General features: G+C 42.8%; 4 protein-coding genes across 6 annotated transcripts in view; 2 read left to right on the forward strand and 2 right to left on the reverse strand.

Annotated features, from left to right (window-relative positions):
- Positions 1–282, reverse strand: part of syt16 (synaptotagmin XVI) — a 30,847-nt gene extending 30,565 nt beyond the window's left edge. For 2 of the 3 annotated variants that reach the window (XM_084381313.1, XM_084381311.1), the window contains exon 1: positions 72–280. In XM_084381313.1, the coding sequence (XP_084237439.1) occupies positions 72–84 (13 nt within the window). In that variant the 5' untranslated portion in view covers positions 85–280. Of the gene's footprint in view, positions 1–71 lie in introns of all 3 variants that reach the window. The other variant, XM_084381312.1, reaches the window with a different exon arrangement.
- Positions 283–1,305: 1,023 nt separating this feature from the next.
- Positions 1,306–4,941, reverse strand: snapc1b (small nuclear RNA activating complex, polypeptide 1b). Its single transcript, XM_084381444.1, has 10 exons — positions 4,643–4,941; positions 4,090–4,246; positions 3,868–4,008; positions 3,318–3,422; positions 3,084–3,236; positions 2,932–2,994; positions 2,697–2,759; positions 2,413–2,551; positions 2,153–2,224; positions 1,306–1,915 (listed from the first exon to the last, which is right to left on the reverse strand). The coding sequence occupies exons 1-10, from the start codon at positions 4,771–4,773 to the stop codon at positions 1,848–1,850; spliced, it is 1,092 nt and encodes a 363-aa protein (XP_084237570.1). The 5' UTR covers positions 4,774–4,941; the 3' UTR covers positions 1,306–1,847.
- A 554-nt stretch (positions 4,942–5,495) lies between these two features.
- Positions 5,496–8,498, forward strand: yipf6 (Yip1 domain family, member 6). The gene is made up of 2 exons (XM_084381445.1): positions 5,496–6,082; positions 6,790–8,498. Exons 1-2 carry the CDS (start codon positions 5,744–5,746, stop codon positions 7,135–7,137), a joined length of 687 nt encoding a protein of 228 aa, XP_084237571.1. The 5' UTR covers positions 5,496–5,743; the 3' UTR covers positions 7,138–8,498.
- A 907-nt stretch (positions 8,499–9,405) lies between these two features.
- Positions 9,406–14,186, forward strand: LOC311274417 (uncharacterized protein). The gene is made up of 4 exons (XM_084382091.1): positions 9,406–10,602; positions 10,928–11,131; positions 11,311–11,521; positions 11,822–14,186. Exons 1-4 carry the CDS (start codon positions 9,897–9,899, stop codon positions 12,072–12,074), a joined length of 1,374 nt encoding a protein of 457 aa, XP_084238217.1. The 5' UTR covers positions 9,406–9,896; the 3' UTR covers positions 12,075–14,186.
- Positions 14,187–14,657: the final 471 nt, after the last annotated feature.

Raw genomic sequence — 14,657 nt, forward strand, 5'->3', positions numbered from 1 at the left:
CATCACCAGCACTGACACGGGAAAAAACATGATCAGAGGCGGACACACGGTGAGCAGACGGTCGTACTTACTGTCCGAGGCCATGGCTGCGGCTGGTTCCGTCACACTGACAGCTGGACCGGGTGTATGATGGACGGAGCTGAGGCAGCAGCGTCCCCGCCGCTCCTCATCCTCCAGACCCGCAGATCCGCAGCCACACAGCGGTGGACGGAGACGCCTTCACGGACTGTAGGAAACGTCGCCACTTCATCGGCTTACGTTCGTGTCGTTTTCTAAAATGTGTTAGTTTAAAATGCACATATGATTTTCATCCGTTGATTTTGCCACTTATGCTAATATTCTCGAAATAATTTGCGAAAATTGACCCAATTTAGGACGGAAAAGGCGAATATGCTCCTTTCACGAACACAGCTCCCGGTCCTTGAACATGTTGTGCATCCATCAGTGGGCTAGTGCTAATAATCAGTAGCTAATGCTATATATTCAGCCACAATTTCATAAAACACCACATTCTGACTTGATTAATACCTGCTGACATTTCTTTTGACATAAAATGCGCATTTAAAAGTGTATAATGTCAAAGAAAACAGCAAGAAACTACACAGTAAAATCCAGTTTAAGCTAGCTATCGTTAGCTCGCTGGTGAGATTGCCACACAGCTGATTAAGCTAGATTTACTTACATATATGATACTGTGATTGAAATATAAAATTCTGATGATATACCACCATAACTATTTATTCCACATAAGTGTTAACTTCAGTTAAATCAAATCACAGTGATTACAAGCAGCTAAACTAGTTGGTTATAGGCTTTTAGCTCATGAGCTAACTCACCTAGCGTAGCAGAGCTTCTGATTCTTGTGGAAAGTTGTCACAGTTCAGATACTTTTCATGTAAATCATGTGTTTAAATGAATTAAATTGTAAATTAATTCTTCATATTCATTTTAGGGAAATTATTATAAAATATTTACAATATACTTTTCAAGGAAAACAACATTAAAGAATGAAAGTACTTCTTCCCCCATCGCTGGTTCCTGTCAATGAAATACGTTCACTGTGATGAACACCTTGGTAATGTGTCCAAGAAATGGTAGTGTTCCTGGGTCCCACTTATAAAATGCTTTCCAAGGGGAAAAGGAAAAAAAATAAAACAAAATCAGAAGTGAAATCATAAAACACAGGGACAATAAATTGGCAATAAAAGCTGATGGAAACACAAATTGAAGAGGTGGAGCAACAATAAACATTTGCTTCAATAGTCTGAATCAAATATCACACAAGAAAGAGACAAAAACAGCAGCTGTACAAAAAACTGTTTTATTTAAAACAGCAAAATTATGTAAAATATTTTAACACAAGAAAGAAAAAATGAGGCAAAGCTGCAGAACAGATATCCAGTTTTAACTTTTGCACTGTAGAAGCTGCACAGAGAGAAACGCTTTATCACAAAAATGTTCATAGTCATTATTCCTGCTAAGCTTCGTCAAAATGTACATATAGACACAACCTTTACGTCCTTTACTGTGAAAGCTCTAACAGGCAGGGACAGGATACTTTTTCAACAAGTGATGGCCGAAAAACTGCAACAAGAAAAGCTGAGACTTTCTTCAGCTTTGAGTTTGTAGAACAGTCAGAACTTTCCTTTTTCTTAAAGAGACCAGTTTGTTTAAGGCTCGGCCACTGTAAGATTCATTAAAACAATACATGACAACATATTAAAATGTCAAAACATCCACATTTTCTGATACAGAACTGGAACCGTCGGCATTCAAGATGATAGAAAAATCATTACAGTAATAAAAGTTTTTTTAAAACAAACTTCAGGATCGACTGAACAGCAGCTTCAAGCGGGATGCAGGTCGACTCCACTGTGGTTTTCACTTTGGCTTGGATCTTTTGTGCGCTGCTTTGCTGAATGAAGGAAAAAGACAGCAAAATTAATTAAATGTGGAGGATGCAGTGTGACAAGTCCGTCTGGTGGTCTGGAGTGAATCTCTGACAGCTATCGGAGAAACTGCAATTAAATTTGGTGCAGATATTTAAAAGTTAAACCATCTGCTGTGGCCTTCCTCAGGAAAATAGAAAAGGTAACTGTGCACAAACTGTTTCAGCAAGTGTTTAAATGTTTTTAAGATGTGTGCTGCATACCTTCAGGAACAAAGTCCAGTGTGGTGAGACGACTGAGCCAAGTGGTCGCTATGGCGTCTGTCATCATGTCATCTGGCAACAACAAAAGTGAGGATTATTTCACAAAACATCCAAGATAGAAGAAAAAATCCCCCTCGGAGCCCACGCTTCCTCAGCCGGCCTTATCCTCCTCAACTCTGGGAGAGGTTTTATACGGTAATAAACTTTAATGAAGAATTGTAACATATTTTATCTTGTAGAAAGCTGTAGGAGGGATTTACCTGTGATTTGTACATTTAAGCAGGTTCTGACTTTGAGTGACGGTTTATTAATTCTGATGTATCCTGACGAGTGGGAGGGTCCAGCCTCGTTACTCGTGAAGTCCAGCTCCACCTGACGATGACGCCGTGACTTGCAGGCCTGAGAGAAGCATATGGTTTTGTTTATGTGGATGTTTTGAAAGAAATACATTTAACATGATAGAGAAATTATCATTTGTTACAAATTTAAAGAAACTATTCTTAAAAACAAAAGCAAAACTAAATCTCTATCATGAAACACAAACCTCTGTGGCCTGTCCGTACGCTTTAGACTTGATGGAGGCGAGACGATCAGCTCTCTTGGAGCACTGAGGACACAAAACAGGCAGTCAGACCACAGCGCCACCCTCTGGACAAACTTATTATTACAACTTTAGAGAGTGTGCAGGTAAAAACAGAGGGGATTTATGTAATTGACTTTAATTTGAGTATTTACAAGAAAAAGTTCACACAAAAACTAAAACATGCAGTTTAACTCACCTCCTGCTGAGTCGACGTCCCCTCACCGCTTTCTTCATCTTCATTGGTCTCATCCTGAGAAGACTAAAGACCGAAATGTACAAAGAGAAAACAGATGTTAAATCATTAAAATAACCACATAGATAGTTTGTCTAACAATTTAAAAGTCTCACCTTCCTTTGCTGCCACTTGTAGAAATCCACCACACTGCTGCGTAGCTGAGGCACCAGGTCTTTATGGATCAGGTTCATGGAAGAATTCTGCTCTGACGTCGAAGACACAGATGTCTTCAGCTTGTCATAGAGGTCATGAATGTTGGACAACTCCTGCACAAAGAAAAATAACAGTTTAATACTTTTGAATAAATCTACTTTTACATCCAGTGTTGCTGTTGAGTCTCTGCTCACATCCAGCAGCTCGATGTTGATCAGCTCCTGTGGTCGGGACGCTCGCTCCATGAACTCCTCACACAACGCCGACTTCGCCAGCTTCCTTTTCTTCCTGAAGGAGAGCTGGAAGGAGGAAGAAGGGGAACACAAAGACGAGAGAGGGGAGTGTAAGTTTGCAAGTAGGAATGAATTTGCAGGTATATAGCTGTGAAATAAATAAACAATGTGCATATTATTGATTAACATCTTCTCAGAATGACACTGGAGTGAGCAAAGGTGTCTAATTTGGTGAATATAATTCCTCCGTGTCTTTATCTCTTTGTCATCTCCACCTGGAGGAGCTCAGAAGTGACGAGGAACCATGTTAGCCAACTGGAAAGCACTTAAACAAACTGGCTGTTCTCCTTCTTAATCCTGCTGCTAGGAGGAGACTTGGAGGGAGTCAAAGTGGGACAGAACCACTGGAGAGCTGGGAGACAGTGAGGAGGAGAGGATCCCACTCCAGACTCTGGGACACCACTGCCGTTAAATGATATAATGTGTGTGCTGATATTAGGTAAGCGCTCACCATTGTGGGCATGGCGGTGAAGTGAAAAGCTTTTTGGAACATCAGCTGTCGCAGGATATAAACGACGTCGAGGTGCTGAGCGTCCACAGCGTCCTTCTCAAACTTCTTCATGTCCTCCAAGTCCTTCAGCGCCAGACGGATCTGAGGAAGAACAGAACACTTGGTTTAGGTGGGACTTTATTAATGTGATGATCAACATATCATGCTGAGTGTGTTGCTGACCTGCTCCGGTGGCGAGGCGGTCTGACACTTATACAAGCTGTACAGCAGATAAAGTCCTCCGACTCTGATCTGGAAGCTGAACGGAGGCAGGAGGAATCTGCTGGCGGTGTCCAGGATCAGCTGACTGAACGCTCGCTTCTGACGCCCCACAGTGCCGCTGATAAAAACAACATGTGATACAGTACGTTAAATACTGAAGATGACTCTGATACATATCTAGAAACTAGTGTAAAGGTTCAGTTTTAACATTCAACCATGTTATTTCCTGTATGTTTTGTTTATTATGCCTGTCTCAGTGCTCACCACGTTGTTAGCAACAGTTAAGAAAGATAGATGTAGATGACCACAGCTTGAAAATGTTATTTGTAAGTGAGGTGATGAAGCAAACTTACAGCAGAAGCAGATAATGCAGAATACAGTGACGCATATGTGCTTTTATTTTGTGGATATAAGTTTGAAGTCACTTTACTCCATTAATTAACCAATGACTTGACTTATATCCGTAAAAAACATTGTGATTGACAAGAAAGAGATTATTTTAAGTTAAACTTACTAGAAAATCTCTGAGAATTTCATTTCCCTCCATATTTTGGAGAAAATCTCGAAGCGGACGGACTCTGTGCTCTGGAAGCGTCTCAGCAGCTCTTCACAGTCCGATTTCACCCGTTTCCTACTTTCATCCATCTCACTGCTGCTTACTCAGACTGCTGCACGTTAAAAAGATCCAAAATGTGTTTTAAAATAATAAACTTAACTCATTTTATACATAAAAACGAGCTAGACGCGTGTGAGCGGAGGGACGCTGTCATGGTATAAACACACGACTCAGCAACGAATGTCGACGGCTAGGTGCGTCATCAGAAGGCGACGTCTTCGCCAGCGTTGGTGATGCCTTCAAATGCAAAGGTAATTCTTAGCGTTATACGTATCACTTTATATTTCATACGTATATATTATTTTTTATCCCAGATATTTGTGTCAAAATGTTGATTTAATCTAATGACAATAACTGAATTACTAAAATGAGTAATGTTGTTTTGTATAGATGTATTTAATATACGATAAGATAAGAAATAACTTTATTAATCTCAAAGGGGATATTTTTTGTCGACAGAAAAACGTTTTGATTCGATAATCAATCTGAAAAATGTGCTTTACTGAAAATAATTCTAAATTTAAGATCGTATCAATTCGTCGCAAAATGGATGACCATGTTGTCAGAAAAATACCTGTTTAAAGTTATCACGCCTCAATATATTATACGTTTTTTTTTATCAAACCAAAAATAGCCACAATCAATTTATCATTCAGTGTTTGTGGAGAATTACTTTATTTTGTATTAACTGTGTAAAAATGTATTTGTTTCAGTTATGAAAGACTTTGGTCACGTTCACTAGATGTACCTGAACGCACCACCCGGATGTGCGTGACTAACGTCCTGCGGAAGTAAACAATCCTCAGCTGACGTGGAGCAGCAGACTTCAGCATCACCCGGACCAACTGGATCAACTGGAACTGAATCCACGGGTCCAGAGAAGCACTCGTCGCTTCAGTCGTTGTCTTATTTCGTATTTTGTTAAATGGCCTCTGTTGACGTCGTCTAAACTCTCGAGATAACTGAAGACTCGCGCTAAACTCTTCGCTCTCAAATAAAATGGCGGCAGCGGACGAGGCCAGCAGACCGTTCGCCGGGCTGTCAGATGTGTCCATCTCCGAGGACATCCCGGTGGAGGGAGACATCTCCGTGCCCATGGGCTCCTCCAGGCGGGATGACGAGTTCTCCACCCTGGACGAGCCGGTGAAGGAGACCATCCTGCGGGACCTGCGGGCGGTGGGGAACAAGTTCATCCACGTCCTGTACCCGAAGCGCAGCTCGGCTCTGCTGCGGGACTGGGACCTGTGGGGCCCGCTGCTGCTCTGCGTGACGCTGGCTCTGCTGCTGCAGGGCGGAGCGGCGGACAGCGACGACCAGGGGGGACCGCAGTTCGCTGAGGTACTCACTTTCTTATCTTATCTGCTATTTTATTTATATTACCAAGTGATGAGGGTGGAGCAGGATTACTAACTGGGCAAAACTGTCTCTGGACCCCCAGAGACCCCAGAGTCACTAATCTTTGCCCTTTAATGTTTGTTTTTTGCAATTTGAGTATTTGAAAATGTCATCAGGGAATTTGCATCATTAATATCAAGCAAGGTGGGTCTTGCACAGGGCTACAACCAACAATTGTATTAATTATTGAGTTATTTCACTATTAACCGATCAATTGTTTCGTCTACAACATGTCCCCCCATTGTTCCCCAGAGCCAGAGGCCAAAGTGACGTCTTCAGTTTGCTCCTTTTGTCCAAACAACAGTCCAAAACTAAGAGATTTTTCATTTATTACAAAGACAAGCAGCAATTCCTTGATTTTAAGAATGTGGAACCAGCAAATGTTTGACATTTCTGCCTGTAAAATGATTGAAACTATCGATTTTCCATATTTTTCTAAAAGTTTAATGCAGCCTGACTGAGAAATCTTTCTGTCGAGCTGTTTTTGAGAAGCTGTCACATCTTCTTTTGTGTTCACGTTTAATCGATGATCAGAATTGATGCCATGACTTTCTCGTGTCAATCTATTCTGAAGACGCTTGTAGCTTATATAAAGCCATAATCTCTCCTCTGACTCCTCACTAACATGTCGAAGTATCTTTTTCCTTCAGGTCTTCGTCATCATCTGGTTCGGCTCCATCATCATCACCCTGAACTCCAAGCTGCTGGGCGGCACCATCTCCTTCTTCCAGAGCCTGTGTGTGTTGGGATACTGCATCATGCCTCTGACCGTGGCCATGGCCGTGTGCCGGATCGTCCTGGTCGGCGGCTCGGGGCCGGTCAGCTTCGGCGTGCGGCTGGTTGTGGTGACGGCGTCTTTCGGCTGGTCCACCTTCGCCTCCACGGCCTTCCTCGCCGATAGCCAGCCGCCCAACCGCAAGGCGCTGGTGGTCTACCCGGTGTTCCTCTTCTACTTCGTGATCGGGTGGATGGTCCTGACGTTCTCGCCATCACAGTAGAAGAGAAACGGAAGGATTTGGGTTAAACTGACAAAGATGAGGAAGGTTTTTGTGGAGTGAAAGAACTCAAACAAACACCGGTATCTGCCTTTGAAAGGAGATGAATGACTACTGAACCGACTGTGAGTGTTTCCGGGTCTCTCGTTGAGTATTTAGACTCACGAAACACCAAAATAATTAAAAATGGACTCGGTCAGGTGAAGGGACGGTCCAGCTGACACTGTGCTGCAGATGGAGAGTTAGAAAGCTGATGAATATGTTCGTATTCTTCCAGTTTGTCTCCCAGATGTTTACGAGCTGTGTAAAAATAAAGTCCATAGGCTTGTACAGTATACAGAAATCTCTATGAATGTTTGAACTCGCAGGGCTATGATTGTTATTGTTTCCTCCTCGTCTCTCTGGGTGTGTTTGAAACCTCATACTGTCTTGAGGACGGTGTCACTGAACCGACAGCTTACATTTTCATACTAAACTCCTCATTTTTAACATTTTTCAGGAACTTTTATGCAGCTTGACTAAGAACCCTGAATGTCGAGCTGTTGTTGAGTAACTATCACATAGTTCTTTGTCTCTAGTTTTTCCTTTCCAAGATGTTTCTTTTAGTATTTTGGGGGGCGTTTATGTTCTTTAGTAGTCAAATGACAGGAAATGAGAGGAGACAGAGATTGGGAGTGACATCTCGAAGGAGTAATGTCTCGGGTCATGGTTGGAGGGAGGGATTCAGGGAGAGAGAGAGAAAAGGAGCTCTCTTGATTTGTTGTTCAGCCCAGCAAAACGGCTATTCACCCTTTTAAAGCAGTAGTTTAACAGCCAGCAGCCAGTTAGCTTAGCTTAGCACAGAAACTGGAGGCAGGGGGAAACCGCTAGCTTGTTTTAAAATGACAACCTGCACCTCTAACGCTCACTTCCTAATTCAAAATAATTTGTTTTTGCATCAAAATATTTCAATCAGTCTTCTCAGAAGATGGAGAAATGTAATGTCTCTTGCAGCCAGATGGATGTAGAGACTGTAGTTTGGATCTGAGTGTTTTCACCTCATGTTATGAGGAACATGTTATTCAAGAAGTAAACACATCAGTAACTGGTGTAAAGGTGGAAGCAGAAAAGTGTGTCCATCAAAAAATAAAATTGCAAAACGTCATTAAAGAAAATCTCAGTCTGGAGTTTCAGATTGATCTCTACTTCCTGTTCACTTCAGGCTGATCATTCACCTCCTACTAACCTGCCTGGTGACCTTTGACCCCTGACATCCTGTCCGTGATGTTTCCCAAATCACTGGGGCTACTTCTGTTCATTTCTTCTAATTTATATGTATTCATTTACATCAGCAAATGAAACAGATTAAAATATATTTGATCAGCTGTGATTGTATTTACTTGTGAGTCCACGTCACCAGAATCATTTCCATACATTTGGTGATCTGTTGTCTTAGATTATTTCACTAACATGTTCATCAAACTACGTAGACAAACCCGTGAAATGTTCAATTTACGTCAACGCAAAATGTTTTCACGTGACAAATCACCAAAGGTCTTTATCCACCATCACTTGAAATCTTGAATTCTTCTCTTGTAGCTACTGAAAACACGAAGATCGTGAGCTTATTTCAAGTCATTCACAACAGGCTGCAAAGAAACGGCTTCACAATAACTTCCAGTGAGACGTCACAGACCAAAAGTACCTGAAGATGAAACAGTTGAGGCAGTTTTAGGTGCAAAGCTTGAATTCAACATGGAGAAAATTAAACACGAGAGGAACAGAAGGTGACGCGTACATTAAAACAGTTTTCTTCTACATGTACACACGACACTGATCCTCACCCACACGCAACCTGTTAGTCTGCATTCTGTCACAGGCATCGACTGAACTGGCAGCTGACGCCTCGAGTACAAGTATAAAGTAACACATAATGGAAGTGGTTAAGTAGAAGTCCCTCAAAATTGCAGTGAAAGACAGAAGTTAAGTCAATGTATTTTGTCATTTTCCATCATTGGACTATTTAAATGATAGATATAAATATATGTATATAAACTTTATCTAACTAAGAAGTTGCATTGACATTAAAATACATATTATAATAAAATCTACAGAGACAGTGTTAGGTTTGGAAGTAGCCGACAGTTTCCAGTTTCAGGCGGGTAACTGCCTTTAAAGACAGACGATATTAAAAAGTGAATAAACATCAAAAAAAATATTATATTTGTGGAAATCGAATAATAAGGCTATAATACATTTAAATGGGATAAAAGATTAAATTAAAATAATTCAGTTCAGAAAGAAATTTTAATGCTTAGAATCAGAATCAGGTTTATTGGCAAAGTATGTGTTCACACACAAGGAGTCTGACTCGGGTTAAGTTCACTCTCAATGTGCAGGGAATAGTTTTTAAATATAAAATAAAATAAATAAAACATTTAAAATTAAAATCACGACTAATATGTACAAGAAAAAAAACGAAACAACATTAAATAAAAAAATAAATCTAGTTATCTTTTAGACTCGTTTCTTCATTAAAATCGCTACATTTCCTCTTTTACAGAATAATTTATTTTTTATTTTTTTAGATTCAACGCGTCTCAATAACAAACGACGTCATCAGAGCGCGACGCGTCACAGCCGCCGCGGTGTGAGATGAGCTAGCTGCGTGTGCGTTTCAACAACACGGTGGAAGTTCTGGTCGCTCCAGCCCGAATGCTCCGGGATCACCTGACCCGCTCTCTGCTCTCCTGAAGCGGCCCGAGCTCTCGCTGAGCGGACCGATGGACGCGCTGCAGCAGCTCCCTCCTGAAGTTTGGGTGTACGTGTTCAGCTACCTGAGCACGGAGGAGCGGCACACGGTGCGCACCTGCTGCAGGTACCTCAAGAAGCTCATCGACCACTCGTCCCTGTGGAGGGCCGACACCGTGGTGCTGTCCGACCTCCGCCGCTACACCTACGGCTTCTGGGACACCCTGCGCCACCGCAAGCTCACCCGGGTGGCGGTGCGACACCTGCGGCGCAAAGAGTGGCGGCGGCTCGTCAAGTTCCTGCCCTCCCTCACCGCCATCGTGTTCGTGGACGGAGGGCGGCTGTACAAGGAGAAGTACCTGGACAACCTGAGCAGGTTCCCGGACCTGAGGGAGTTCGGGGTGCGGAACGCCACCTGGGACGAGCCGATGCTGGGGCGGAGCCTGAGCGAGCAGCTGCGGGACAGGCTGACGCACCTGAGCGTGTGTAACGTCCGGCTCACCTGCACGGTGGAGTTCATCAACACCGTGTCACACCTGGTCAACCTGCGGTACCTGCTCTTCCACCAGCAGGGTGAGGGCTACGGGCTGGACACGGTGAGGCCGGTGCCCCGCAGCGTCTTCCACAACCTGCTGCTCAACCTGAAGAAGCTCAAGCACCTGTCCTGGGGGATGAGGGGGGAGCCGCCGGAGCCGCTGCCCGACGACTACCTGAGCCCCCCGGACCCGGAGCAGCCAGGTGAGACGGTCACCTGTGTGTGATGTGTTCTGCATGTTTGAGCGTTTTAACTACAATTAACATGAACTTTAACTCCAGTTAGGGCTGAAAGTAACACCTGAGGCACCTGATAACTCACCTGGACCCCACCCAGGTTTGAAGCTAGGAAGGTGGCAGGGTCCGCCACATACAAACAACATAGTGCACTTTTAAAGTTTGGTCCTCTGAGCCCAATGTATTCGTTCTGTGACCCTTTTCCCCCATGCTATGCAGGGTCGAGGTGAAGTCTCGACCCTGCATAGCACGACTCCCTGTGGACAAAATCTTTCTGAACTCTGTCCTGTAGGATCGTCCCGGTACGGCGGCCCGGCTCTGACCACCCTGGAGCTGGTGGATTACCCAGAAACCATCCTGCCAGAGAACGCCCTGAGGAGCCTGACGTCGCTCAGGTCTCTGACGGTCCGCTACAGGTACATCAGGGAGGGCATCGAGTGTCGCCTCCCGTCCTGGCTGAGTCCTCTGCAACAGCTGGAGACGCTCAGCATCATCGGTGAGTCGGGCCGTTACTGTAAAACTTTATTTAAAACACCCTGTGGAGATATACGATCAGTGACATCATCCGTAAGAGTATATGAGCCAATGAAATATCAGAAATGGTGAATACTGTCTTGGGAGCTTGTCAGTCCAGAGGTTTGATGTGACCCCTCCTTCTGATTTCCGTCCTCTCAGGTGGAAACTCTCTGGCCGTCTACACGACCACCATCCCGTCCAGCGTGAACAGGCTGACGCTGCGTGTGGCCATCACTCTCAAAGACATGGACTCCATCGCTCCTAAAGTCCCGGGCCTCGAGCACCTGGACATCGAGCAGAACCGCTCCAGCGGCAGCCTCTGCAGACGAATCCCCATGTTGTTCCCTCAGCTCAGGACGCTCAGGATACGGTGAGAGAGACGGGACGTTGTTTTAGGTTTGCTGTGAGGTCACAGAGATGAGCAGGTTTGAGTTGAACACTTACACTATCTCACATGTTTCGAACAATGTTTAAGACCGAAGAAATCCATATTTCTTCTCAAGGTAGGCGCAATGTGCTATGTACATCTTTTGTTTTGAGTGGCAGAAAATTCATACCGTGCCTTTTAAAATGAGCTTCATCAGCCTTAAAGTGAACATACGATATGTTCATTGCATGGCCACGGTCATTCACGCAGGACCTCTTCCTCCTGTCCTCTTTTGTCTCTCAGGTTTTTCCGTAGAGAACCGGAGAAAGACCTGCTGAGCCTCCACCGGCTGCGTCACCTGGTGCAGCTGGAGCTGCTGGTGGAGCGCTCGTTCATCCTGAGGGACTACCTGAACGGTCACCCGTGGCCGAGCCCCTGCGTGCAGGAGCTCATCAACCAGCTGCGAGAGCTGTCCGAGAACAGGATCAACGTGATCACGACGATGCGCCAGAGAAACCCGCTGAGGGAGTGTGACTGCGTGTGGGAGGGCGACTGAGCAGAGGAAGAGCTGGGAATGTAGATTTAATTCCCCCTGAAGAGAGAAGAAGACAGCGGCGGGAACAGAAGCAGGAAAAGACATCAAAAAGCTGCGGTGACAACGGCTGCTGGTGCCACTTTTCTTCAGAGGGACGGACAAAAGAGGCAGAAGAGCCTCAACATGAGAGTTTATTAGACGATGAGCTGAATATCAGTCGACATTTTGGCTCGAGACCCCAAAAAAAGAAGCACTTCAGTCCACTAAGGACCCGGTTCACAGGGTGTGTACGAGTTGTGACAACTTTTAATTAAAGAGGAGAAGCGGCCAATAAAAAGGGTTGAACTAGTGAAAACTAGTGGATGGAGGAGAAATGGATTGAAACAAATTTAAAACCCAGTTCTCCACATTATGATCACCTGTGAGGTTCCTATAGGACCGGCTGTTGCTCCTCACAGCTGAAGTGTAACGTGTGCTGTGTTTACAATCTTAGCTCGGCTACTTCTTGAGTTTCAGTGAGGATGACTGAGCGTGAGCGACGATAATGGACGTCAGTTCATTGATTCAGTTATGGATCTTTACAAATATGTTTTAAAAGAAACAGAAATCAAATCAAGTCGAATCACGTAGTGACCAGAGAAGTGACGTTATCTTCACATCGATGGAGGAAAAATGGACCGACATACTTAATTTATCCCTTTTAAGAGGAATTTAGTTTCTTTTTTTTCTTTTTAAACCAACAGAGCTAAAAAACTATTGTTTTTTTCCGACTAACGTTTCTTTTCACTGCCGATTATTTTCTCAATCAATCGATTAAAAGAGAAACGGAGAACGAAATAGTGGCGACATGATGACGCTCTCAGAGTTAATGAAAATGTACATACGTGATACTGAATTCATCACGAGGACGGTTGAAGTTTGCTCGGGCTGCGGCTAAAGATTATTTTCATTGTCGATTAATCTGTCGATTATGTTCTCGAGTCGTCGTTTGGTCAGAAAATGGTGGAAAATGTTGATCAGTGTTTTCTTAACGCCCAAGATGACGTCTTCAAATGTCTTGTTTTGTGAGACTTTTGTTTTCTTAAACCGGTGAATCGATTCTCAGAATAATTCGATGATAATACGTCGTCTCCCGTGTCCGTTAGATCAGATGAGAACGTGTCATAAAGAAGAAGCACGAGTGCCAAAATGAAACCGGCGGCACTTCGTCTCCGTCGTTAGGCTGCAACTTTTGTCGTTGATTGGAGGATGCATGGATGAGGAAGTTTTCATGACTTTCTGGATGTTTAAAACTCCATGAATTAATATCTTCATTAACATTAAATCAAGTGTCACTTGTGCTGAACTCAGAGCCAACTTCCCCCCCGAATAATGTCTTAATGCACCTTGATTGTTTTGATTTGACGAACGCAGACTGAACGAAGACAAAGTGTGAACATTTTTAGCTTTTGTCGTATTTTATTTGTGATTCAGCGAATGACCTCGTCTCTTATTTTAGGTATAAACTACCTAATTTTCTCGGTTTGTGCTGGAAAATCTTCGCAAAGTGTTTTTCATTTTGTGTTGATGAATTAAATCTGATATTGATGTGATTCGTCTCTGAGCTGAGAGACTCCAAACTATAAAAAAATATATATAAATAATATTTATGCTGCAGCTGCAACGATGATTGTTTTCATTATCAATAAATCCAATAATTCTCCTGATTAATCAGTTAATCACTTGGTCTGTAACTCTGGCAGGTGATGAATTTAAATCCTTGTTTTGTCCAACAAAACATGAAAATATTCAGTATTTTTTATATTTTGTGTTTAATTTTAGTTTTTGTTTTAAAGAACGTTTAGTTTTAGTTTGTTGTAGTTTTTATGACATCGTGGTCGTTGCAGTGTTGTCACAACATGTTGTGAGATAAATTTGACAAAAGTGCACGATCTTGTTTAGTTTCATTTTCGTTTACTTCTCAAGTCTTGTTTTTTTATTTTCTATTTTTATTTCATTGAATTAAAATGTGTTTTTTTCAGTTTTCTAGTTTCTGTTTGAACGTTTTGAAAGCAGCCAAAATTCACAGCTGAGAATCTGGAACGATATTTGTGCTGTCGGTCTTTTTAAAATGTCACAATGATGTTTCAGTTTCAGTTTAAAGAAAGAAAAAGAAGTGTGTTAAATATCACAGCAGAAACCCACAGCAGAGGATTTACTGTGAGGTTGAAGTGATTTGAATCCAGATCAATTTATGTAAATTAACAGCCCACTTTTTTTTGTAGTTTACTGTAGTTTTGTAGTTTTCTCTCCTTTTATTCCTTTTTTCTGAGTTTGTTTCTCATAAATGAACCCAAACTTGCATTTCTTGTTCTTCTACTTTGTTACTGACAAAAAAAAAAATCTCTTCTGACCTGATGTGACGTCTGTTTCAGTCTGACTGGTGTTAGAAACACGAGAATGAAACTAGCTCGGGTGATGCAGTGTAGCGTTCATGCTAACGTAAAAAAAACAAAAAGACTTGAAAGAGTGATTATTGTTTGTAGATGCTTTTGTTTGTCAGCTGAATGAATGAAATTCCAACATTTTGTTGTGTTATTTATGGAAACAATGATTGTAAATTAA

The sequence above is a fragment of the Pagrus pagrus genome (genome assembly GCF_965226575.1).
Source record: "Pagrus pagrus genome assembly, chromosome: 18".
Classification (NCBI taxonomy): domain Eukaryota; kingdom Metazoa; phylum Chordata; class Actinopteri; order Spariformes; family Sparidae; genus Pagrus; species Pagrus pagrus.

Excerpts from the sequence above, each read along its gene's own strand:
- snapc1b (XM_084381444.1), bottom strand. The coding sequence starts at position 4,773 with ATGGATGAAAGTAGGAAACGGGTGAAATCGGACTGTGAAGAGCTGCTG. Across the intron at positions 4,247-4,642 it reads AAATTCTCAGAGATTTTCTA|CGGCACTGTGGGGCGTCAGA; the intron begins GTAAGTTTAACT and ends TGTTTTTATCAG. Across the intron at positions 4,009-4,089 it reads CCGCCTCGCCACCGGAGCAG|ATCCGTCTGGCGCTGAAGGA; the intron begins GTCAGCAACACA and ends GTTCTTCCTCAG.
- yipf6 (XM_084381445.1), top strand. The coding sequence starts at position 5,744 with ATGGCGGCAGCGGACGAGGCCAGCAGACCGTTCGCCGGGCTGTCAGAT. Across the intron at positions 6,083-6,789 it reads GGGGACCGCAGTTCGCTGAG|GTCTTCGTCATCATCTGGTT; the intron begins GTACTCACTTTC and ends TTTTTCCTTCAG.
- LOC311274417 (XM_084382091.1), top strand. The coding sequence starts at position 9,897 with ATGGACGCGCTGCAGCAGCTCCCTCCTGAAGTTTGGGTGTACGTGTTC. Across the intron at positions 10,603-10,927 it reads CCCGGACCCGGAGCAGCCAG|GATCGTCCCGGTACGGCGGC; the intron begins GTGAGACGGTCA and ends TCTGTCCTGTAG. Across the intron at positions 11,522-11,821 it reads CTCAGGACGCTCAGGATACG|GTTTTTCCGTAGAGAACCGG; the intron begins GTGAGAGAGACG and ends TTTGTCTCTCAG.